The following is a 26,667-nucleotide window of genomic DNA, read 5'->3' as shown; positions in this document are numbered from 1 at the left end:
TCGAGTACAGGGTTTGAGTACTACATCCACCACTGGCCAAGAGCGCCTCTACAGGACAAGCTGAGAACTGCAACCCGCTCAAATTAAAAAAAAAAAAAAACAGGCCGGGGAGTCGATAACCGAGCGCTTCGATTGGTCGGCGTCTCAGGGCGGAGAGCCGCTGCCGGAGCGCGTCGCTGTCCGTCCAGCATGCAGTTGCAGCGTCATTGTGAGAGTGAATGAAGTTCGGCTTTCTCCTCTAAAATAACGCACAGCGACCCAGAACCGCGCCCCAGGCCGACCCGCCCCGCTTCATCAGAGCCCAGACAGACGGAACCATGCCCGTGTTTACCGGTAACCTCACTCTTCACTCGCTTAATCGCCCGTTTTTCTGGCTCGGTCGGTAAAGGCGGGCGGTGCTAACGGAGCTAACGGCTAACAGCACCTGCTGCTAACTTTACCGGCTTAATTCACAACATTTCACCGCGAACACCGCCTAGTGCCTCGCTGCGCGGCGCGGATGCGGGTATTTCGGGGAGGAAAGGCGGTCTTTAACTCTGATAACGAGGCTGAGATCGGCTTCCTATTCGCCGCCTTCGTGTTCGAATTTCGCCGTTCCACCTTAAATGGTGCGGCAGTTACAGTCTGCCGCCTCGGGCTCCAGAATGGAGCTGCTGCACTGCTTAAGGTGGAGCGGGGTAATTCGAACACGAAGCTGGCGAAATGGCTCCTAACATGACTGAACTGAAGTTCAGGCAGCCTCGCCTGGCCTGATGTTCACCAACATCCTCATTTTATACAGTATTAAAAATGTTCTTCAAGGGTTCTTCAGTAAAGAGAATGGTTTCCGGCTTAAATGGTTCTTCAGATTGACGGACACTGTGTTTTGTATGGTTCTGTATACCACCAAACAGGGTTCTGTTGTTAAGATGTCACGCTTTTTTTAATTTACAGAAATAGCCTTTTTGCTGCTATACAGAATTCTTTTAAAAGGGTTCCGTATAGAACCATATATGACACATCAATCTGAAGAACCGTTTCACCACGCAGGGAACCATTTCAGCATGAAGTAGTTTTAAATAGAACCATTGTTTGTACTAAAGAGCCATTGAAGAACCATGTTATTTAAGAGTGTATCTTCAGTAAAGAGAATTGTTCTGTATAGAACCGCTTCATGCTCAAATAGTTCTTCAGATTGATGAATAATGCGGTGGTTCTGTATAGCACCAAACATGGTTCTGTTGTTAAGATGTCACGCTTTTTATAATTTACAGAAAACCACTTTTTGCTGCTGTATAGAACTGTTTTTAAAAATGGTTCCATATAGAACCATACATGACAGAGAACCATTCAAGCATGAAATAGTTCTAAAAAGAACCATTGCCTTGACTAAAGAACCACTGAAGAACAATATTTTTAAGAGCTTAACAATAACAGAACCTTTTTTGGTGCGGTATAGAGTTATCTTCAAATAAAGTTCTTTATAGAACCGTACGCAACACATCCATCAGTATGAAGAACCATTTCACCATGCAGGGAACCATTTTAGCATGAAATAGTTTTAAATAGAACCGTTGCTTTTACTAAAGAGCCATTGAAGAACCATGTTTTAAAGAGAGTAACCCCATTTTGGTGCTATGTAGAACTATTTTCAAAAAAAGGTTCTATTTCTCCATCAATATGAAGAACCATGTCACCACGCAGGGAACCGTTTCAGCATGAAATAGTGTTAAATAGAACCATTGCTTCCATGTTTTTTAATAGTGTAACCCCATTTTGGTGCTACATAGAACTATTTTCAAAAAGGTTCTATATAGAACCATATACAACACATTCTCCATCAATATGAAGAACCATTTCACCTTTGTAAAGAACTATTTAAGCATGAAAATGGTTCTGTATAAAAGAACCCATGGTTCTAAACAGAACCACTGCCTCTACTGAAGAACCTTCTTGTTTTAGCGAGTAGCTGATTTAGTGTTTCAGCTGTTTTTGTTGTTGTAAGGCCTCATTATAGTCCCAGTATTGTGTACAGTAGATTATGAATGAATTCATATGAGTTTATTAATACAGCCAGATTCATGTTTGCCTTGAGATATAAGGCCTTATTTGATGCTGCGGTTCATTAATAATAATAATAATAGTAATAATAATAATACTAATGTGTGCAGTTTGTATGTCACGTTCTGTGATGTTATAATATAATAAACGACCACTTTGACTCAATAACACAGAGTTAATAGGTTTCCATGGTAATATCGCTGATAAATGGTGTATATTAATGAATTTAATTAGAAAGTGGGTTTGGGGATTTCTACCTGTGGTGGGCAGGAAGTTAAACCTGGCTAACGTTAGCCTTACTAGCTCGTTAGCTTAGCTTAGCCGCTCTGGTCAGTGTTAAACAGACCTTTGCTCAGTATAAATGGGCTTGTTTTGTAAAATAAGGGTTTAAAATAGTAAATAAACCGTTCAGACAGTGTAATAACGTTAATGAGACGCCTCTGCTAAGCTAAACTGGGGGACCTGTGATGCTAACTTTGCTAATAAAGGTTTAGCAGCATTAGTTAGCAGAACGACTTGTGGTGAACTTTATTAGTACTGTTGTTGTTGTTGTTGTTGTTTACATGCAAGTGGAGACAAATCTTCTGTTCCATATCTGCGTAATTATTAAATATGGACTTTAATATGAGCAGCTTATGGTGTAAACATGTTTTTGGCCGGTAGCTGAAGGCTGGCAGTGATGAAGCAGGATAGGGGGGAAGTGAAGGGAGAACATTTAGCAAATGGGAAAACTTGGGAATTTGGCCTCTTCTCCTTTGCTAGAGTCTCAGAAGGTTCTTTAGTAAAGATAATGGTTCTATATAGAACCATGAACACTCAAAGGACTCTTCATAGCACCTTTTTCAGAAAGGTTCAATATAGCACTGAATACATAGGTTCTATGTAGCACCAAAAAGGGTTCTGCTGTTGTTACGACATCATGCTTGTAACAAAGGAAGAACCGTTGTTGGTGCTGTATAGAACATTTTCAAAAAAGGTTCTGTATACAACACATTCTCCATCAATCTGAAGAACCATTTCACCGTACAAAGAACCATTTAAGCACACACTTATGGTTCTAAATAGAACAGCTGCGTTTACCAAAGAACCCATGAAGAACCATCTTTGTAAAAAGTGTAATTTAGGGATTTTTTTGCATTTACTGCCTGTTTTCTGTGGTAGAGCTGATCGCACTGACTCTGCTTAAGCGCTTGCTAGCAGGAGAACGGTGTCAGTGGTTTGTTCTGCAATGGTTCTCCGTCCTGCTTTTGGAGCCCCAAACTGAGCATTTAAGGATTTTTCTCGCTCAAACACCCATCAGCTCCCTACGACGGCGTTTTAGGGCCACTGTTAAAAATAAAAGTGTTAGACTTTGAGAGTGAAGCCGCGATATTTGGAGGATAAAGTGGGCTAACTGTAGGGGGCTGCCATAACGCGTCGGGGTTGCGAGTGCGCTGGAGTTCCACTCACCCCTTCAGGATCAATCATTTTGATTATCGTTCTCATTGCCTCCTGTGAAACTACATGCTGCCTGTAGACGACCCTGCCTGCGATTCTCCTTCAACAACACAGACAGACAGTTTCCTCTGAGTCCGTCTGGCTCTTTATTCTAGATAAACACGGTTTCCTCCGAGTCCGTCTGGCTCTTTATTCTAGATAAACACCATTTCCTGCTCAGCCGTTTCAGCCGGTTCTTATACTAATAACAGGCTGGTGCTGATGTGCAGGAGAGACAGGGAGACTGAGTGTTTCTTTATGGGTGAATCGATATGAAAGTAGAACTCCACCAACTCACCGCCCCTCATTTAACACGAGCAGGGGCTGCTTCCCTTCGCAAAGCCTTTGGCCTCAATATTGACCTTTCCTGGCATTAATGCCACTTTAATGCTGTAATTCTACGATTCTTGAAATGTTACGACTTTTTTCAGGAAATATTACGACTTTATTCTCAAAATATTATGACTTTATTCTCACAATCTTGTGACTTCATTCGCGAAATATCATACCGTACGACTTTTTACTTCAAAATATTACAGCTTTATTCTCAAAGTCTACTATTTTTATTTTTGTTTTTAACAGTGGCCCTAAAACGCCGTCGTAGCTCAGAACCAGTCGCTTTCTGTGAGGATGTAATGGGTGAGCTAGAGCAGGAAAACTCTCTGAGGAACCAGGATGTAATCTACATGAGAAACACTCATGGTTATGGTGGGAATAGGCTCTGCAGGAGGGTGGATCTTCTGGACCAGGCTTGGTGGTCATTGTTCTAGGATAACACACAGGTTCTGCTGGATAATTCAGCTAGTGAGGGGTGTAACGATGCATTCGACCCACGATTCGAGTATTGACACTGGCTGTAGGTGTGTTTGGGCAGGTAGAGGCTCAGTCACGCGGTACGCGTGGTACATCGTGTTCTACGTTGTGCCGTGACGTTATTGTGCTCTCCTTGTTTTTCAGTGAACGTGAAATGGGGGAAGGAGAAGTTCGACGCTGTGGAGCTGAACACAGAGGAGCCGCCCATGGTGTTCAAAGCCCAGCTGTTCGCTTTGACGGGCGTTCAGCCAGAGAGACAGAAAGTGATGATAAAAGGGGGAACCCTGAAGGTAAAACGATCACCCCGGGGCTGTACGGTGTGGAACATGAGCGGTACTGTGATTGTGCTGTCACTGTGATTCATTGCAATATGATGAGCTGTATTGCTGAACCATTAATGTGAACTACACACTTAAAGATGGTTCTTCAAGGGTTCTCTAGTAAATAAATACATATACATATAATAAACCATGAACACTAAAAGAACCATCTGCATGATTAAAGGGTTCTTTGCATCATGAAAGGGCTCTTCAGATTGACGGAGAATGTGTTGAATATGGTTCTTTATATGGTTGAAAAAGGTTCTATATAGCACCAAAAAGGGCTCTTCTACTCACAAGCTTGACATCGTAACAGTAGAAGAACCCTTTACGCTGCTGTTCAGAACCCTTTAGAGCCATATTCAACACATTCTCCGTCAGTCTGAAGAGCCCTTTCATGATACAAAGAACGCTTTAATAATGCAGATGGTTCTTTTAGTGTTCATGGTCCTAAATAGAACCATTTTATTTAATATAGAACGCTTGAAGAACCAACTTTTTGAGGTGCGTAGTTAAAGACTGGCCTGCGTTATTTTCACCAACATTTGCGTTTGTTGGATTACAGAAACATCTCGGTTCGTCCACACACCCCTAAAACCACGACTGGTCAGCACACAGTAACACACCTTTTACAAACCCAGGGCCAAAAAGGTTGGGACAGTGTGTGAAACACTAAAGAACACAGTGAAAGCAGTGATTAGTAGGTTCAGTCTGACCCTTATTAGATTGAAAACGGTACAAAAACACGATGTTTGATGTTTTACCTTAAGAACTTCGTTGTTTTCTGTAAATATGCACTCATTTCAAACTTGATTCCTGGGACAGGACCATGGTGACCCCTGTGTTACATCGCCTTTCCTTCAACAGCACTTAATAATCTTTCGGGGACTGAAGGAGAGACGTTATAAATGAAGATGTTGGTCGCTGGTTAAAATGAGTGAGAAAGCTCAGAACACTCAGCATGGTGTCTGTTTGTGGGGAAAGTCTCGCCCTTCAGAGCCAAAAGAGCCAATCAGCTTTCTGAGTATGCCATGAGCGGAGAAGGGTATACGATATTCTGGTGCTAACAGGGGAAACCCCAATCGTGAAGATCTGTGCAAGTGCAATAGCCAGAAAAACCCAAAAAACGTTTTTTTTTTTGTGCATTATTGAGCCAAACGCTGCAAACTGTTTATTAGGTTTTTATTAGGTTTTTATCAGATTTTATCGGTGACTTTAAATATGTATTTTAAACAGTAATTTAAAAACAAAAATCCTCGCTCGTAAAGGACTCAGCCTTTCCTGGACGCTCCTCTTACACCTAAAACATGATTTCATCACCATGTTAAGATTTTTAATTATTTATTTATTTTCTTTTGAACATTTAACAGTGAGCGTGTTTACATGCACTTGAGTAATCAGATAACGCGGAAACTCTGGGTCTGTATCAATCAGACAGTAATCAGATTTCTGCTTTACAACCAGCCAATAAACTCACAGAAGACGACGTGATGTAAACATAACGTAAAACTCAAACTTCATGATACGGCTTTTTGTTAAACATCGCACCACTTTACCTGAAAACATGAACATAAACCATCTAGAAGATGAAGAATATTTAAATCCTTCACTTCGTCAAGCATGTATTTGGTTTCAGCGTCGCTCCAAAAGTATGTTGCTGCGAAGCTGCTCGCTTATTTCCGGTACCGCCGTCTGCTTTCATACATGCTCAGACTGAGAAATCCGAAAGAAATCAGAGTAAGAGTTCACAGCACTGAGAAATCTGATCACTGAGCTAAAATCCACCCTCTTTATCCGATTTCTTTATCCGATTTCTAGACTTTACTCCGATCTAAGAAATCAGTGTGTGCTGTTTACATGACCATTTGAATAATCAGATAACAGCAGAAATCCGATTATGGTCGGATTATCGAGTGCATGTAAACACACTCAGTGTTTCTAGCTGTAAATTGCGGTGCCAACTTTTTTGGAACGTGTTGTAGGCGTCAATTTCAGAAAGAGCGCATATTTACCGAAGTGAAGTTAATAAGATTAGACATCACATCTCGCCTCTGTTCTGTTTTCAGAGTAGATTAATAAATTACTGCTCTCTGTTTTTATTTGTATTTTACATACGGTCCCAACTTTTTTGGATTTGGGTTTATAATTTTACATTTATAGACTGTCCAGCATGTTATCGTCATACCTTTAGGGGGAATATTGAGGCTTTAATGATTTAACGAGTCCCCAGAAAGAGCCCTGCACAGCCAGCAGCTTCATTTCTGAGCTGTTAAATGCTATTTTTTCCGTGTTGCACCGCCCCCCCCCCACCTCCCTTCACTGCTGCGATGTTTTTCACGTGCTGAAACTTTAAAAGCTGTCAGAACTGACGTGTTGAAGAAACGTTCCTGTTTTCCAGCCATTGTAACGACACCGTTGTCTTTCCTGGTGTATCAGCTCTGTCCTCATGACCCCTCGACCCTGTAGTGACAGTAGAGCTCCAGTAGTGTTTGTTGTGCTGTTAATCGTCCTTTTTTCTTTTTCTTCCAGGACGACGAGTGGGGAAACATCAAGTTAAAAAATGTGAGTAGGCCTTGATTAATTAAAGAGATTGCGCCAGTCCGTATTGTGGGGTTTTACTGTATTGGTGATTTGAGTGATATGAGTTTTTAAGTTCACAGCAGTGAGAGCTGTGGGTTCTGTTTCATTACATTAATATTTAGAGTGAATTCCTATCAGTGTAAATATTACATTCAGCTTGTTTTGTTCTTGTTTGGAAATGTCTACATTTCATTAACCACGAATTTCAGTATTTTGTCTGCTGTTACATCAGCTATTCAAATAAGTTAGATTTGTGTTTCTGTAATCATGAATAAATTTGTTTATTTTATGAAAATCAGACAGTAATGCCATCATATAATTCCATCGCACCATTATTGATTCTGTTCTGCACCCGTTTGTATTTTAGCTTGAATTTTGTCTTATTTGTCACTGTCACTGCTTTGTTAGTTCTGTTTTAACCTGTCTGTAAATCACTTTATTTAAAAAAAATTGCTGTGCATATAAAATTAAGTAGTGTTATTAGTTTTACTAGTATTACTGTTGTATTATTAGTACAGTTAAATGTGACTGAACTATGGTGGTATTATGTGCTCAGCTGGAATGCCAGCCGTACTTTAAGACACCATGTCATATTTAAGGTTAGAAACAGGAAAAATCCAAAACACAAAATGATCTCTTTTTAAAATGAGTCTTAAGACTTTTTAAATGTTTTCATGAATTAATATTTGTTTTAAGTAATGCTGGATCTCTTTTCTTAAGAAGAGTCTCAAGACTTTTCTTTCTAGACCTTACTTACTTCTTTAATCAATTTTTCTTTGTTTTAGAAACTCTGGATCTTTTAAGAAGAATCTTAATTTTCCTTTTAGATGTATTTTATAGTTTTTTTTGTTTTAAGAAATTCTTATTTTTTAAGTAGTATTTTAAGACCCTTCTTTCTACACAAATTTTCATGAATTTTTTTCTGTAAAGCGCGTTGGGTTGGCGTTGTCATGAAGAGTGGGTTATATACATGAATATATAAAATACGTATATTCGTTATTATTATTACTATTATTATTATTATTATTATTATTATTACTATTATTATAATTAGTTTGTGTTAGTTTTTGTGTTAGTTTTTTTTACTGCTAGTTTTAGTGTCTGTAGTTTCTCTTTATTGTAGTAACTGGTACTACCTGACTGTGTGAATTTAGGGGATGACGTTCCTTATGATGGGTTCTGCGGATGCTCTGCCCGAGGAGCCGGCTGTAAGGCCAATGTTTGTGGAGGACATGACGGAGGAGCAGCTCGCATCAGCTGTAAGTCATCCTGCTCTGGAGCTTCTGTAGGAACACGCTGTGTTTTGGGAGTAATCTGCAGTCAGATTATTGTAGTAACTCATATGTAATTCTGTGCTTTGTATTGTCTCCAGATGGAGTTGCCGTGTGGACTGACAAACTTGGGCAACACTTGCTACATGAACGCCACCGTGCAGTGTCTCCGCTCTGTGCCTGAGCTTAAAAACGCTCTGAGGAGGTACAGCAAGCAGCTCCAGCCAAACGCCACGTTTTGGTTGGAAGAACGTTGAGCATCAGACACATTTACATGGACTCAATAATCCGATCATAATTGTGTGTCTGCAGTTATCTGATTTATTCAAATGATCATGTAAACACCATAGTCCGATCTAGAAATCCAATAAAGAGAGCTGGATTTTAGGTCAGTAATCAGATTTCTCAGTGCACGTGAACTCTTACTCTGATTTCTTTCGGATTTCTCAGTCAGAACAGACAGTGGTACCAGAAATAAGCGAGCAGTGTTGCCGCGAAATGGGAGCAAAACTCTTTTGGAGCGACACTGAAACCAAATACATTCTGGACGAAATGAAGGATGTAAATATTCTTCATCTTCTAGATGATGTTTGTTCATATTTTCAGCTAAAGTGGTGCGATGTTTAAAAAAAAAAAAAGTTGCGTCATGAAGTTTGAGTTTTACATTACGTTTGCGTCACGTCTTCTTCTGTGAGTTTATTTGCTGGCTGCAAAGCAGAAATCTGATTACTGTCTGACTCATGTAGACCTGGAGTTTCCCCATTATCTGATTACTCAAGCGCTTGTAAACGTGAGGATCGGATTACTGACAAAATCTGATTTTCTGCAGTTATCGGAGTATTAAGTGCACGTAAACACACTGATTAAAAGGAAACAAGACAAATACAGAGTGTAGCACATATCAGACACAGTGTTTAGACCTTGTGTAGGGTTGCGGGTGCTGTTTTTATTTCACTGATTAAACATGAATGGCAGTGTGTTTTGTGCGAAAGCTTGAACAAAGAAACGAAACCTTGTAAGTTTGATTATTTTTACTTTAGCATTAATGGGCTTCTGGCATTCGGTCACAAATACTGGCTAAACCTGGAGAACTTTGATGATAAAATCTCTTCCCTGTTTGACAGGTATTCAGGTGCACTGCAATCATCAGGAGCCAACGCACCTTCCCAGTACATCACAGCAGGTCAGTGTGACCCAGTTGTGCTGGATGTTCTGATCACACTGATGCATTGACTAGATGTATTTCTTTGCCTGATGTGAATAATTGGATGTTGATGGTGTTTTTGTTACAGCTATGCGGGATCTGTATGAGTCCATGGATAAAACCTCCTCCAGCATCCCTCCCATCATCCTGCTGCAGTTCCTGCACATGGCCTTCCCACAGTTTGCTGAGAAAGGAGAGCAGGGCCAGTACCTCCAACAGGTACCTCTACCCTAAACCCTATACCAGGGGTGCACAACTCCAGTCCTGGAGGGCTGGAGTCCAGCACAGTTTGGAGGTTTCACATCCACTTAACCTGGCAATTAACAGATAAGTGTAATCAGGTATGTTGGAGCAGGTAAGTCACCAAACTGTGCTGGACACCAGCTGTCCAGGACCAGAGTTAAACCCAGAAGGTATCAAACATAAACCAGGAGTGGAGAGCTACAGTCCTGGAAGGTTGGAGTCGTGCACAGATTGGTGATACTCCTGCTCAAACACAACGGACTAAACTCATTAATTAATTTCCAGGCTTAGCTGGTATGTTGGAGCAGTCCCCCAAACTGGGACTCCGACCCTCAGTTCACCACCCCTGATCTAAACCATAAACCCTGAACCGTAAACCCAGCAGGCTTCTCAGCCTAAAACCTAAATCAATTAGATACCTCAATTCAAACCCTAATCCAGGCTGGTACCTTCAACAGGCATCTGAACCATATCGATCGCAGGACCAGATCTTTTTAAAGGAGCTATTCGTAAGATTTTTAGTTGAAAACATTCCAAATTTAACTAAAATCAACAGAATGTGAAAAAATTACAGTTCTAATGTTATGTCAAAGCTGTCTGTATACCGTGTTGCAGATATGTCTACTGGAGTGAGCGTGCTAACCAGGTAGCCCTGGCCCATCCTGTCTTCTAATACCATTTTTGTACCTCAAAAGGCAAGTTTGCCATCACTCTAACATGAGGGGATAAACAAGTAGAACCCCCACCCCTGGCAAGAAACCTTGTTCGGCAGCAAAGAAAAAGTGACATAAAAAGAAGTAAAACAGTTAAGAGTTAACTTTGGCCTTACTTTGCACCGCTGCAGCTCTTGGCAAGTAAAGGGATAAAGTTTGATGCTGAACTTGCAACGCTTCTTCTAGACTGGTATATAAACGGGGATTAGTAAAGAGGGTGAAGGAGGGACTGTGTGGAGTATAAATTCAACAGGTTGCGTCATCTTACATGTTGCTCTTTTAAGAGGTATCCAAACTGTTAACCCAACCAGAGGATGGCCAGTACCTTCAACAGTTGACTATCCTGTCTAGCAAAACTAGGTTCCTTTTTCCTAATTTCCATCCTGAGAATTGCCGGTACCTTTATCAGGAGCACAGACTCTAATGCCGTACCCTATAATGGCCCGTACCTTGAATAGATTCCCGAACTCAACAGCCTTACCCTAAGATGGCCACTACACTTCAACAGGTACCTAAACTCTGTTCTTTGCAGGACCAGTACCTTTCAGCAGGTATCTAAACTGTTAATCCTTACTTTAGTGTGGCCAGTAACCAAAAAGACCTAAACGCTAACTATAGCAGGATCAGTACCTTTCACAGGTACCAAAACCCTAACTGTAGCCGAGTGTATTCAACAGGTTTTCTCAATCCTAAACTCGAAACCTAGAATTGTTGACATGTTCAACAGGTGCTTAAACTCTAAAGTCTAACGACATGATGGTGAGTACCTTCAAAGGGTGTCCAAGCTCTGCAACGACCTCAAACAGGTACTCAAACTCAAGCCTTACCCTTAGATGGCCAGTATTTTGAACAGGTACGTAACCTTAGCAAAACTGGTGTACTCAACAGGTTCCGTAGTCCTAAATTCTTACTCAGGAATGGCTGATACCTTCAATATGTCCCTGAACTGTAAAGCCTAGTCCTAGGACGGCCTGTACCGTCAACAGGTACCTAAACCTTAACCCCCAGGAAGGCTAGTACCTTCAGTAAGTGCTCAGGCTCTAAAACCTTACCCCAAGATGGCCAGTACCTTCAACATGAAAACTCTACCAAACTCTACAGCCTAACCCTAGGATGGATTGTACCTTCAACAGGTACCAAACTTTAAAACCTTACCATGAGATGGCCAGTACCTTCAACAGTTACCTAAACAGCAGTCATTACCAGCCTTAGATCTGGAGATCTGCCTTCATTCCAACCACAGTTTGCCGCATCTGCTCCCGTTAATTATCTTCTCCAGGAGTCCTTGATTGGCTGGATCAGGCTTTATTGGCTACTAGATGCAGGGTACCTAAACTCAGCAGGAAAGTAGATCTCCAGGAGGTGGGTTGGTGACCACTGCTCTACAGCCTGATCTTTCCATGGCCAGTACCAGGGGTGCACAGTTTTCAGGCCTGGAGGGCTGGTGTCCAGAACAGCGTGGAGGTTTCTCTACTCAAATACATCCACTAAACCTAGCAAAGTGAATAGATAAGAGTAGTCAAGTGTGTTTGAGCAGCTAAGCATCAAATTGTGCTGAACACTGTGTGCCCCCGCTCCACTTCCTAATCCAAATGTCACCAGTGCTTTCAACAGGTACCGAAACCCTAATCTTAGGATGGTTAGTTTCTCCAACAGGTGACTCAATTCTAACCCTAGAATGGCCAGTTCCTTTAACAGATATCTAAACGTAGCAGGACCACTATCTTCAACAGGTACCTCCCAGTACTTCTGCAGATTGGCCATAACCGTATTTCCAACCCTAAATTCTACAGCAGGGTGCAGCTCGCAGATTGTGTCCTGAATTAGAGATTTAATGTTGATTGTGCATCTTACTTCTGTTTTAGATCAGATAAAATATCTTGATTTAAGAACTACACTGGGCCTCATTCACCAATATCTTCCCAAGTTTGGTCTTAAATGTGTTCTTGAGAAAAAATCCTAAGAAAAAGTCTACGTCAGATTCATGACGTGTTCTTAAAGCGCAGAACGGTTCTCACCCTTGTGCTCTTGAGTGTGTGTAGATTCTGTTCTTACCTAAGAACAAATCCCAAATATGAAAACACTGGTGAATGTCAGAGTCTTTGGGAAAACTGTGTAAGTGGGTTTTAAGAAGAAATGTTAAGAACAGCTGGGGAATGATCTTATTAAGAGCCCTTGATATCATATTGTTTGTGTGCTCAGGATGCCAATGAGTGCTGGGTCCAGATAATGCGGGTCCTTCAGCAGAAGTTAGAGCCTCAAGAACCTGAAACCCCAATGGAGGTAAGAGTGGCAGTGGAAATTGTAGAGGATTGCCCCAATTTTTTTGTCATTGGCATTTTGTGAAAAAAGCATTTTTAAGCTGATTAAAATGTGCCTTGTTTTATAAGACATTATCATTATCAGATTTGCTGGTTTATGCTTTTTGAACGTTTGTTGGCCAGCAAGCAGGAAATTAGGATTCTTTGGAAGTCTGTCTTGAACAGTATTTATTTATTTGTTCATGCATTAATTTACTGTCTTTGTTCCCAGACAAGTGATGGTGAGGGCGGAGCTGCAGCTTCAACAACAAAGAAGAACTTCATTGACCAGTTTTTTGGGGTGGAGTTTGAGACTACGTATCCTTTTGGGTTTTAGCAATGGTTACGGTCATGGATCTGGATTAAGCCTTCCATCTGTATTTAGTTTTTCTTCCCCCACTTCAACTCAAGAAGGGTTATTGAGCTGATGGTTTGGATCAAGTGTGTTTGAACAGGGACAACTTATGGTGTCAGTGATTTGAAATAGCTGGTAGAGAGGCTGAGTGATCAGCTGGAGCTCCCACAACATACTGTCCTGTTCTTGTGCTTTGATTTTAATGATCATTTCTGTATTACTGTTCACTAATGGACCTGCTGAAGTTTCCTTTAAAGTCCTTAATCCCTGTCCAGTATGAAGTGCACAGAGGCGGAGGACGAGGAGCCCACCAAAGGCTCTGAGAGTCAGCTGCAGCTCAGCTGCTTCATCAACCAGGAGGTCAAATACCTGGCAACCGGCCTTAGATTGGTGAGTTCAACAGATACCTGGTACCTTAAGGTTGTTGCAGGCAACAAACGCAACAGAAAACAATATTAAAAACATGAAAAATCCCTACTTTAAAAAGAAAAAAACGTAAAATTGCATGGGATAAGAGTATTTTGTGAAGGTTGTGTTGTGTAATTACATGTAATGTGCCTCAAAATGAAGTTAACTGACCCTTATTAGTCCCACAATGGGGAAATTTCACCTCCGTATTTTAACCCATCCGTGCAGTGAAACACCACATACACACTAGTGAACACACACACTAGGGGGCAGTGAGCATACTTGCCAGGAGCGGTGGGCAGCCCTATCCACAGTGCCCGGGGAGCAGTTGGGGATTAGGTACCTTGCTAAAGGGCACTTCAGTCACGTACTGTCAGCTCAGGGGATCGAACCAGCGACACAAGGCTGGTCCCTAACCTCCAGCCCACGACTGCCCCCAAACTGTCATTCCCATACCGGGAGTCGAACCTGGACCGCCTGGGTGAAAACTAGGAATCCTAACTGCTAAATATGCTGTGCAAAATATGGATGGTGCTTTAATATGGAAAATATGGAGCATGTTTTAAACCCTGCAGCCTTTGACCTGCAAGTTATCAGACCTGCGTAAATGGATTCTGACTCTGATTTGTGCCAGAAAATAAAAGCCTCAAAACTAAAAGAAGCCCTACCACTTGCTGCTGAGGGGTTATGTTGAAGCGTCCACTCCATCCTCATCAGGCAGTTGTTTTTTCCTAGTTTTTACTCTGTTTTTTAAACTTTCATTAACGATGAAGTCACATCTTTAGAATCATTAAAATATTTTTATTATTTACAGTAGAGTTGATACCGCTTTTAAAAGGCTGCAGTGCATTCTGATACCTCTGCACTACGGTTTAATGAAAAAGTTAAGCTAAATTCAGCCATTAACGTGTTATCAACTCTCAGATAACCCCGAATCACTGAGCACAGAAACAACCCAGTCATCAGTCGTATTTCAGACTTCTGCAAGCTCAGTAGATGAAAACAGATAAGCGTGAGTGGTGTGATGACAGTATTGTCCACACGGAAAACACTTCTTTACGTGGTATTGTGTCCTATTGTGTTTAAAAAGCTGATACCTCATACTGTTAATGATAAAGTTCTCACACAAACTCTATTTATTTATCCTTATTTATCCTTTAACATTGTGCTGTCTCTTTTTTCTTCTAGCGACTACAAGAAGAAATTACGAAGTTTTCACCATCCCTACAGAGAAACGCCCTGTATCATAAATCGGTATGGTGCTGGGTACTGCATGTGTGAAAATACAGCCAGTTATTATTGATTGTGAAGAGTTATGAGTGCATTTTGGGTGATGAACATAAGACAGGTTTTTGTGTTGAGCAGTCATTTTTGTTTACTCTCGTTTTGTTTCTCTCTGCAGTCTAAAATCAGCCGCCTGCCTGCTTACCTGACTGTTCAGATGGTTCGCTTCTTCTACAAAGAGAAAGAGTCTGTTAATGCCAAAGTCTTAAAGGTAGGAGCTAAGGCTGGGCCCACACCACACGATTATTTTGCCTGATTTAGCCCTGATTTAGACCCCGATTTGCCCTTTGTGACAGATTTTCAGCTTGATCTGAAGCGTCTGACGGTGCGGATGATCTGTAGTGTGAGAGGAGAAACGAGTGAATCTTTAGACTCCGATCAAACTCTGGAGTGATCAGAGATCCTCCGATATTATCAAACATGTTTACGACTCAAAACGAGTCCTGCAGTCTGAGAATTGATTTACTCACTGAGTGATTCAAACAGCCAATCAGAGAGCTGGAAGAGCGGAGAGACAGGAGAAGAGACGAGCTTGATCAGCGGAGAGGAGACAGAGGAGCCGAGTGTGAAACACAGAGCCGATATCATGTTTATAATGTTGATCCAGATCAGTTCAGATCGCTCTCTTTACAGTTTCAGCTCAGCTGCCAGTTTGTAGTGAAATGTTTCTCCAGCTCTCACTGTGATTCAGCGCTTCTCACCACCGATTCATCCCCAGTTTGAGCTTTCACTGCTCATAAAAGCCCAAACAGGTCCAGTAAGTTCAGCTCTGTCTGTGTGGTGAGATCTGAGGAGATCTGGGAGTTTGAGTTCTTATTCGGAGCCCAAACTCGTTGTGTGTGTTGTTCTCTCTCTTTGCCTTGTCGTCTAGTCTGAGCGCCTCACAGTGAGAAAAGAAACACTGTGACAAACTGACGTTAAGTTTGTGATGCTCATACTGCACTTCTGCACACTTTATCACCACTTTATTACCAGTATATGCACATATTTATTCAGTGTTGTCATTATGTACTGTTACCTGCACCTCCTTGTAGAGTCATTATTGCACTGCCTTTTTATCTCAGCATATAGATCTTATTGCGTATTACTGTATATTTCTAGTTGTATTCATGCCTGTAGATAGTTTTTTTGTTTTTTCTCTTTTGTATATATTCTTCTTTTTATATTGTATCACCTTTATTATTATTGCTGTCCTGTGTTGTGTGACTGATACTGCTATATATATATCCATATGTTTTGTCTGTCTATCTATCTATCTCTGTCTATCTACGTATACACCTGTCTGTCTATCTGTGTGCCTGTCTGTCTGTCTATCTTTCCGCTTTAGAAATCTGTTCAGGTTTTAGAAGCCGTGTTGTGACGCCCAGCCTGAAGCACACGCCACTGTTCTTGTTTTTGTTTAACAGTGAAGTATGAAGTGGTCAGTATAGGAGATTAGCCGTTAGCTCTCTCAAATGAAACGGTTGTTTTTTGTGTAGTTAATTGTGATCAGTCACGTGCATCTTAATTGCTCACGACAGTGTTTTCCATGTCTTGCCGTATCATCCACCCTTAAACGTGGTGAACTGAGTGGAAGGTGTCCGGAGCGTCTCACCCTGTTGCTGTCGTTTCTGTGTGCAGGATGTGAAGTTCCCCCTCATGCTGGACGTGTATGAACTCTGCACTGCCAAACTCCAGGAGAAAATGGTGTCTGTGCGGTCAAAGTTCAAGGACATGGAGGACAAGAAGCTGGAGAAGCAGCAGCAGAAGGCAAGCGTCCGTCTCAGTGTGTCTGTCTGTCTCTGTGATAAGGGAGACGTATCCCATCCCTGTGCTCTTTGAAGAGCAGAAAACAAGCAACACCTTAAAGGCAGATTACAGATTTCTCCATAATTCAGTGTTTGAGTTGTAAACAGAGTCATTCAGAGTGGTTTGATGTGTAGTGGTTCACTGGAAAGACTCAGTGGAGCTTTTCTATGAGGCTTTTTTACACTGACGTTTTGTCAGCTTTCACGTGAGGAAAAATCGTGCAAATGTACGTTTTCGTACATGATTCAGAAATTAAGTTGTTGGCCGTTTGAGTGTGAAAATACTGTTACGCTCTGATCTTGTCACATAAATACACTGTGATTCTGATCCTGTTTGCTCCTACAGATCGATAAGAAGATCGAAGGCCCCAAAGAAGTGAAATATGAGCCCTTTTCATTTTCTGACGGTGAGTGTAGAAGCCCCGGTGCCTTCTCCTACAGGCGTCCATCCATTTCCTCCAGCATGAGCACACTCACTGACGTTATAAATACACCATCCGTACTGGTGGCACTGTGAGAGTCAGAAACCTCATATAGACCCGTGAAAGTCTGCGTTCATCGGAGCATGTGCAACTTTCCTGGCCAAATTATACATTTTTGTTGATTTTCTAATTGCAAATAAATTTACACATCCTGTACGGGAAAACAAACATGGACATGGTGGTGTTCTGCAAATTTTAGCTGAAAAAGTGAGGGAGGGTGAATCGGTGAATCCTCACTGTTATATAAGAGAAAACATGAAGCAAAACGAAATCCGTACAGGCGACGGCAGGAACCTGACAGCCAGTGTAGGTTCTACTACACGCTTGGAAAGGGAGGGGTGAGGGAGGGGGATTCAGCTGGTTGCAATCTGCAAACTCACCACTAGATGCCACTAAATGTTACACACTGCACCTTTAAAACTTAAGACAGCGTAGTTAATAATGCAGGTTGTATTTGAAAATCGCAGCTGTTGTGAAAATAACTTTTAAACTGGGATATAAAGACTTCAGCCCTACTGACCGCATTAAAATTAGCTTTCATTTACTTAGAAAATCAACAAAACATTTACATTTGACAAACGTTCACCAGACAGCTGCATTAAGACTGTATAATTAATATATATATATATATATATGAGAAACATGGAGGTTTATTTGCCTAATTTCCTATGTTTCTCTCCTCTTACTTCAAATGTAGTTTGAAGCCAAGACATTTGGTGTCTAAAGTTTACCTGTGTGCCAAAGCTACAAGGCTAATGTGGCTAACAAGTAATGGAAGCTTATAGCCTGCCAGTTAACATCATGCCTAAATCATCACTACTTTTCTCGGATCATGTAGAGATGTCTGCCTCAGATAGACTCGATTATGTGGTTTCTGACACTGTGTGACTCACTGTTATCTATAAACATGGACAAATGTGTGACTAACAGCTAAAAACAGTAGTGGTGGTCATCTCGACGTTTTGGGTCGCACTTTATTTGGATGGTCCCCTATAGATGCTTTACAGATTACTTAAATCAGTAACAGCACTTCCCAGTCCCATTTCTTCTTTTTACCCCTTCCCCTTGATTTCGAGTGTCACCCTAACCCCTTAGAACTGAGTTACAGGGTAGTGGTTGAAATCTTCCCTCTGAAATGGGACCCTCAAATAAAAAGAGCATCACTTCATTAACAGCTACCAGCGCTGCTCTGTAGGCGACCCTGCCAGTCTGCAGTGACAGCAGAGGAGGGTAAAGTTCAGCTCCTCACTGCTGGGCTTTAGTTCAATCAGGGCATCATATGACTTCAAAGAGGGGGGCAATTATTTATTATCACCCACCCCTAATTCTTCAGTGATATGAAGCTGAAGTCAGATATTCGCCAGCTTCTTGTTCGAATTTCCCCGTTCCACCTTAAATGGAGCAGCAGTTACATTCTGGTGCTTTAGGCGTCAGAACTGCTGGACTGTTTAAGGTGGAACGGGAAATTTAGCTAGCTAGCTACAGAGACATTAGCAAACTGTTAGCAATTTTTTTTTCTTATGTTAAGAAAACGACCATAATAGTAACAGTAAACTAAGATAATACAGTGGTTATTATAATTTTCTAACAGAAAATTCTCACATTTGTGGGTTTCTTTGGTCTCTTGTTCTCCATCGTGCCGGTTTTTCTTTTTTTCTCATAACTCTCTGTTTGGAGTCTCTGAAAAACCTCCGTCTGGAGGGTCATGTAGCCCCAACACTTCACCCTACCCCTCTATCTCAACAAGAACCCCTGGACGTGAACATGCAACACAGAGGGGTGGGGCTACGTCTTGTAAGTGTCCCGAGGGGCGAAATAGGATTGGGTCTAAGTGTAGGTTAGGTTAAGGTTTAGGGACAGATTTGACAGAATCTCCCACACTCACCTTCAAGTTCAGCTGCATTTAATAGATATTTAGTTGAATGTTACTAAGACATTCTGAGCATCTACAGTCGACCATCCAAATAAAGCGCTACCGAATTTTGCCCATCTTCTGTCTTCTTGGAGTTATGAGCAGTTCTAGATAACGTTCTCTGCTTGCTGTGTAGATCTGGGCTCCAACAACAGCGGTTATTACGACCTGCAGGCCGTTCTGACGCATCAGGGCCGCTCCAGCTCCTCTGGACATTACGTGGCCTGGGTCAAGAGGAAAGAAGGTAAAACACTTTCTCTGGAGCTTCAGTCAACGTCCAGGCAGCTCATAGCTGCGTGACCAGCCTTACCTAATGGGGCTTAAAAGAAGACCAGTATTGGGATTGTTTCAGGAAAATGTTGGGTTAATAGGAGGGAAATTTAATTTATAGCCATTTTCAGCCCGTTTTATATTTAGGGTTGCAGTATCTGTTTAATACAGAACAGGGCAGCTCACGCAGACGATGGAGATCAGGGCCGGATTCACAAAGCTTTCTTAAGAAAAGACTTGAAGGTTCTGAAGACAAACATAAGTTCATAAGAATGTTCTTAAATGGAAAAAAACTCAAGTTCTCAAATTCTTTAAGGATAATTTTAAGTATTTTCTTAAGATTTTCTTAAAAACTCTTCGTTGTTTTCTTATTAAGGCTGTGTTGCATTTTACCACGTATCATAAACGACACGAGACAGTTTGAATTTGTATGAACTGTTATTTCTGTTGTTTAATCCACTCAGAGGAGCAAAATGGGGGAAAAACATGAAACCAAGCATTTAAACAGTGTTGGCAAACAAGAACTGGAGGTGATGGAGGAAAAAACAGCCAACAGGAAAAAATCCTTAGAAAATATGATAATTTTGGGGTGACGGACGAGGATGAGGAGCAGCAGATGTCATAATGGGCCGACAGCCGATCAGATCCCTAGCCGTTACTCCAGACTGGTGGTGGTTTATATGTATGATTTTTGAATCTTGAATCTCAAAAAAACTGTTACTTTACAGGAGAAAGGAAAAACCTTATTAACTTTCAGTGTCAGTTAATGAATCAAGATTTAATTCAAAGTCATTTTAGATCACGTGTGTCAGGCTCGAGTCCTCACAGGCCGAAACACTGCAGACTTCAGCTCACTGCCTCGTTAAACACACCTGACTCAGCTCATCAGCTAATCAGCAAGGCCTTCATGACCTGAATTCAGAGTGTTAGATGAGGGTAAACACTGATCTCCACAGCACTTTGACCAGGTCTCTGGGTCAGTCATGAAATCTTCAACGACGTTACACAGTTGTTCAGGTGGTCTTTGTCGTTCCTCAGTTTAACTTGTTTACAGTGGTAGTAAATGTCGTTCTTCAGGCCTCCTGGTGTTGGTCAGTGTCCGATTGGCTCAGATAAACGTTGTAACGATGACGTATCCTTGTGTCGCCGCCCCGGCTGAGAACTTTCTCTTCGCATCTCTTTCCGCAGACGAGTGGGTGAAGTTCGATGACGATAAAGTGAGCGTGGTGACCCCGGAGGACATCCTGAAGCTGTCCGGAGGCGGAGACTGGCATATAGCTTACGTGCTGGTGTACGGGCCGCGGCGCCTGGAGGCTCCGGAGGACGGGAAGCAGTAGCGGCGGTAGCCCGACAAACGACGACGACCAAGCCACCACACGTACATAAATGCCATTTCAAAGCACTGTCTGCATAGATGTGCAATAAAAACCCTGGTGTCTTTCAAATCTGACCTTAATTATCTGCAGAGTCATCTTCGTACAGCCGCGCAGAGCCACTGGTGTGTCGGGTGGGGCTGTGTTGTGGTTGTTTAATCATTATTATTTTTTTTTTTCTGTTGTTTTCGGTTCTCCCCACCCCATGGATTGGAGGCAATCATTGAACTTGATCTTGGGTTTGAGGGAGGAGTGTTGGAAAAAGGTTATTTCCTAGTTTTCATAAACGTTTTATATATACATTGTATATTTTTTAAAGCGCAAGACCAGGCGTTCATGCTTATGTGCTCTCAGCAGTCGTTAGTGAGCTGGTGGTGGATGGATGAACCCGATCGTGGGTGTTGGCAGGGGGTGGTCTCGCACTCATTTGGGGGGGAAAAAAGACGACGCACACAGATCAGACTAGCTGGAAATGAATACTGTATGAGATTTTTGGGTTTGGGTGTCTATAAAGTGGCCTCAAAACTCCTGAAGGAGGTGCGTTTTTGTGTGCTTGATGTGACGATATAGAAAACTAAACAAGACCACCTCTCACTTCATCATCTGTCCACTGAGCTTCAGCCACCGTTCATCTGTTCCTGACCACCCTGCCTCAACTGCAAAGAACAAACAACAAAAGCTGATAACTTCTTTGTTAACTTATTGACTGCTGGCTTTTCATAATTGGTGATGAATAGGAATAAAATGATGCCACTGGTGTTCAGCTGTGGTGCGTGTTATTCAAAAGAAACACACAAAATCAAAACACTACTCATCTTTATTCGCAAACATATCCACACTACAGAAGATCAGAAAGACTGGAACTTACAAAACAAATCTCGTAAAAAAAAATGCAAGAGTTTTTATGAAACGAGGCTTTTTGGTTCTGTTCCATCTTGTGGCGGCAAATCAAGGCTCAGCCTTGATTACCTGGCTCAGGTGTGGTCGGAGTTGGAACGGAACCAAAAAAAGCAGCCGATAATTAAGCTACGATTCGCCTACAAAGGCTGAGCCCCTGCTAAGTTGGACAGACTTTACAGAAAACTGGCAAAAAATCTCATTAAAACTGCTGAATTTAGGATTCACTACATAACTTCCAGGTTAAAACGCTACCGAGCTGGACTGTATTGAAACTTATTAAAAACGAAGGCTGGAAATGACAAATTTCCCAGCATGCTTAGCGCAAACACACCTGGTCTGTTCCAACGGTGCGATGTTTTACATGCCTACATACACGAAAAATACTCCGAAATTAACAAATATAGGTGTTCAGACAAATAAACTGAGGTAAAGTCTCTCATCAAGTTGAATTGGATTCTCTAAAGCTGCAAAGCTTGTCCAACCTAGCAACAGTCGCTACGATAGAACGTGTTTGTGGGCGGAGCCTAGATTTGAACAATTCTACAAGACAGGTTAAAGTTACGGTACGGGTGCAACGAGGTGCTCGTCTGCGTTTTTGTTCGTTAAACATTAAAGAAATAGTGGAATTTTACTCTTAAAGAGGGTTCTTTAGTAAAGAAAATGGTTCTATATGGAACTATGAACACCAACCTTTCGCAAAGGGTTCTGTGCATCACACAAGGGTTCTTCAGATTGATGGAGAACATGCTGCAGATAGAACCTTTTTGAAAGGGGTTCTTCTATTGTGATGATGATAAGCTTGTAATAACAGAAGAACCCTTTTCATAAAGGATCCATATAGAACCATGTACAGCATGTTCTCCATCAATCTGAAGGACCCTGTTGTGATGCAAAGGACCCTTTAATCAGTTGTTTGTGTTCATGGTTCTATATAAACCCATCTTCTTTACTAAAGAACCCTCGAAGAACCACCTTTTTAGCAGTTTTCTGAATGATGGACAAAAAGCCTGTTGCCGTTCCTGAACCTGCGATGTTGTTCTAGGTCACTCGGTCTGTAATGCGAGTCGTGAACAGATCCGGCTTAAATGTTTTGGATTGAACAAACGAGCAAAGGCAGAAATGTGCGCCCGAACTTTAACACGACTGGGGGGTTTTTCACAGAGCAGAGCAGGATTTCCAGACAACTTGAGCCAAAAATGAGGAGTTACCCATTAAAATCTGCACCTCTTTCAAACAGGCTGGGCGTTTAGCTTAAGCTAATCAGCCAACTGAGAAACCCCGCTTTGCAAAACAGCTGGAAATGCTAGCATAGCTAGCTAACGATGACTGGAAACAAGTTAGCTTAAACCGGTTAGCCTGACTCAAACTGACCACACCTGCGTCCACTCAGGTGTGGAGTGATGTTTAATGAAATCGCGCTGTGCTAATTAAACTCCAGGTAATTATTAGCCTCATTAGCACGTTTAGACGGACTCCAGTGAAGCGACGGGTCGTCAGAGTTTACAGAGTTTCCTGCCTCACCACGAAATCAGGCGATCGGTCAACCATGAGCTATGAAGCCAACACACACTTAAAATGATGGTTCCTCAAGGGTTCTTTAGTAAAGAAAATGGTTCTATATTGAACCATGAACACAGGATTAAAGGGTTCTTTGCATCATTAAATGGTTCTTCAGATTAATGGAGAATGTGCTGTAGATGGTTCTATACAGCACCAAACAGGGTCCTTCTGTGGTCACGATGTTAGGCCTGTTATAATAGAAGAACCCTTTTTGGTGCTACATAGAACCATAACAGGACAGACAACACTGCATCTTAAAAGTTACGATGTCAGTTCTTCAAAAAGAACCATAACGGGATAGACAAGATTGCATCATGAAGGAGTTCCATCTTGTCTATCCTGTTATGGTTCTATGCTACACCAAAAAGGGTTCTTTTATTGTGCACAATGTCAACAATAGAAGAACCCTTTTCAAAAGGGTTCTATATAGAACCATCTACAGCACATTCTCCACCAGTCTGAAAAATGTTTTCACGATGCAAAGAACCCTTTTACTCATGAAAAGCTTGAGTGTTCATGGTCCTACATAGAACCATTTTCTTTACTAAAGAACCCTTGAAGAACCATCATTTTTAAGTGTGTAACTAACAAGCAGTGGAAGCTTTTACTGCACAAACTAGCCTAGCACGGTGGCCACATCATCAGACTAGCTCAGACCGAGTGTTGGTCAGTAATAATCTGGTTCTGTACGACAACGTTATCTAGAAATGTGGACTAAAGCAGTGGTTCTCAGTCCTGGTTCCAACACACTGATCCAGCGAATCACTGAGTTTGTGTTGGCGTACTGAAACAAGGAAAACACTAAGAAGTCCAGGACAGCGGGCCTCCAGGTCCAGGGCTGAGAAACACTGGACCAAAGACCACGAAACAGCTTAAAACTGAAGTAGGAACCTGAATTCTGTCTGTGCACTGCAAAAAAATGGTATATTATCAAGTAAACTTACGTTAAATATAGTCAATAAGTCTAATATTTCTCCTGTTGAGATTGTTCTAAGCTTAGTTTGAGATTATTCACCTCATTTCTAGACATTTCTGCCCGTTTTAAGTCATTTTGAGTAAAACAATCTCAGTATACTGGCAGATAATTTTGCTTGCTTTAAGAAATTAGCTTGAAACCACCACCATTATCTGCCAGTATAGTGAGATAATTTTGTTATAAAATTACTTAAAATATTTACAAAGTGTCTAGAAATAAGATAATCTCATAATAAGTGCACAACCATCTCAGAATGGGAAATATTAGCCATATCGACCAGATTTAGGATCATTTCAATTGAAAAGATACTATTTTTTTGGCAGTGAAACAGCTTAAAAACTGATGTAGGAACCCGAATTTTGTCTGTGCACTGCAAAAAAAAATGTCTTGTCATGTAAAATAATCTTAAATATTGTTGACAAATCTAATATTTCTCCTGTTGAGATTGTTGTAAGTTTCATTTGAGATTATTCACCTAATTTCTAGACATTTTTGCCCGTTTTAAGTCATTTTATTAAGTAAAATTCTCTCACTATACTGGCAGATAAATTTGCTTGTTTTAAGAAATGAGTTTGAAACCACCAACAGTATCTGCCAGTATGGTGAGATCATTGTAATTAAACCCAAAATTACTTAAAACAAGTAAAAATGTGTAGAAATGAGCTAGAAAATCCCATAATAATTGCACAACTATCTCAGAATGGGAGATATTAGACTTATCGACCAGATTTAGGATCATTTCACTTGACAAGATCCCATTTTTGCAGTGAACTTTCGTGACTGAAGACGTTTGGTTACGTTTGTGGGCAGCATCACCGACTGAGCCGCCGCTTAGCGTTTATGTTTCGCTCAGGCCGTCTGCGATGCCGGTGAATCCGGCGGCGTTCAGCGCGGTGATGAGGCTCTCCATGGTGGCCTGAGGCCCCTCGCGGTCCTGCCAGGCCACCAGCAGCATCTTGGCCTGCAGCTCCACGTCCTCGCTGTCCGACTCGATCTCCCGGATCTCCGCCGGCTTCATCTCCAGATGATCTGCCAGCGCCCTCCACTGGCCGCCCAGCTTCGCCGCAATCTCGTCCATCTGACTGTTGGTCACCAGCTTGCTCTGAATGCTCGGACCTGAGAGAGGAGCGAGAGGAACGGAGTCAGCGCAGGAAGGGAAAAGGCTCGAGACGAGGCGCTTCATTTAACGCATTCAGGTTTTTGGATGACTGGCTGGAAAAAATCCTGAAATTTGGCCATTTTAATTGAAAATTCAGTTCAGGTTTACTTTTCCAGCACCTTTTTACAGTGGATGTTCTCACAAAGCAGCTTTCTAGGACGTTCAGGGATGTAGAACCCAAATAAATCAGGCTGAGATGAAGTTCACTCAGACGTTCAACATGGTCTTTAATCGTTGGCTGGAAAAGTCACGTCATGCTGAATTATTTTTGATAATACACTAAATATGTCGCTGCTGTTGGAACAAAAATCTTGTATGGCCATTTTTGTGTTTTTTCAGTTTTTTGACAATTTGAAAATGCCTGTTGCTCTTTACATTGTGTTTAAATCTCATGATGAATAGAGCAAAATAAACGACCCAAAATGACTTGGAAAAAGTCTGGTTCCATTGACTTACATTAACAGTAAAGTAGGTTTTTTCTTTCTCCTGTAAAGTGACCATTTTGGAGATATGAGGTTTTGTTCCGACAGCAGTGATATGACTGTGACGGATTCAATTCTTACAAACAAACAAACACATATTTAGCTGATTTTTACATTTATTACTATTATTCTGTCACTTATTTTTTGGCTATTTTATTGTTTCTTGTTTCTGATGTTTTGTCACCATATTTTTGCTGCTTTTATGTTTTTGAATGATTTTGTTTTTTATTCATTTTTATAGTCTCTTTTTGTCTGTGAAGCACTTCGAGCTGTGTTGCATGTATGAAAGGTGCTAAACAAATCGCTGTCAGAACAAAACCTCATATCTCCAAAATGGTAACTTTACAGGAGAAGGAAAAAACTACTTTACTTTTAATGTAAGTCAATGGAACCAGACTTTTTTCCAAATAATTTTGGGCCGTTTCTTTTGGACATTTCATCATAAAATATACACACAACGTAAAGGACAACAGGTATTTTCACATTATGTCAAAAACTGAAACACACAAAAATGGAGATATATACCAATAAATAATTACTGTAATAACAAATAAATATATAAATAAACACCCGAAGCTTGTTTTTTAGGATAATTGTGACTGAAAATTGCCCAAAATTGCGCAATTCTTTTATTTAATCACTTTTATTTTCTCAATTCTGAAAGTTCGAAGCTGAAAGCAGCTGAACCTCCCCTCCTCTCGCTGGGTGTATTTTCTCAGCCCTCGTCTTCAGCGAGTCGTTTCTGAGGACTTACTGTCG

The 26,667-nt window shown here is 41.3% G+C and overlaps 2 protein-coding genes across 2 annotated transcripts in view; one reads left to right on the top strand and one right to left on the bottom strand.

Moving 5' to 3' along the window:
• The first annotated feature begins 150 nt into the window (after positions 1-150).
• usp14 (ubiquitin specific peptidase 14 (tRNA-guanine transglycosylase)) lies at positions 151-21,567 on the top strand. Its single transcript, XM_036596331.1, has 16 exons — positions 151-333; positions 4,474-4,619; positions 7,179-7,211; positions 8,384-8,488; positions 8,602-8,705; positions 9,625-9,683; positions 9,793-9,923; positions 12,863-12,943; positions 13,193-13,278; positions 13,591-13,705; positions 14,912-14,977; positions 15,126-15,218; positions 16,628-16,756; positions 17,141-17,201; positions 19,325-19,432; positions 20,647-21,567. Exons 1-16 carry the CDS (start codon positions 318-320, stop codon positions 20,793-20,795), a joined length of 1,482 nt encoding a protein of 493 aa, XP_036452224.1. The 5' UTR covers positions 151-317; the 3' UTR covers positions 20,796-21,567.
• Positions 21,568-22,515: 948 nt separating this feature from the next.
• The window catches only part of thoc1 (THO complex 1), a 24,628-nt gene continuing 20,476 nt past the window's right edge, over positions 22,516-26,667 (bottom strand). The window contains exons 20-21 of the mRNA XM_036596330.1: positions 26,663-26,667; positions 22,516-25,383 (exon numbers count right to left, since the gene is read on the bottom strand). The exon at positions 26,663-26,667 is cut by the window's right edge and continues 77 nt beyond it. Of these exons, the coding sequence (XP_036452223.1) occupies positions 25,106-25,383; positions 26,663-26,667 (283 nt within the window). The 3' untranslated portion in view covers positions 22,516-25,105. The remainder of the gene's footprint in view (positions 25,384-26,662) is intronic.

Source organism: Colossoma macropomum, unplaced genomic scaffold (assembly GCF_904425465.1).
Source record: "Colossoma macropomum unplaced genomic scaffold, Colossoma_macropomum, whole genome shotgun sequence".
NCBI classification, from domain to species: Eukaryota; Metazoa; Chordata; class Actinopteri; order Characiformes; family Serrasalmidae; genus Colossoma; species Colossoma macropomum.
This window is presented reverse-complemented; position numbering and strand designations above follow the sequence as displayed.

Coding starts and splice junctions, on each gene's coding strand:
- usp14 (XM_036596331.1), top strand. Junction 9,684..9,792: donor TTCCCAGTACATCACAGCAG/GTCAGTGTGACC, acceptor TTTTTGTTACAG/CTATGCGGGATCTGTATGAG. Junction 13,279..13,590: donor GGGGTGGAGTTTGAGACTAC/GTATCCTTTTGG, acceptor ATCCCTGTCCAG/TATGAAGTGCACAGAGGCGG.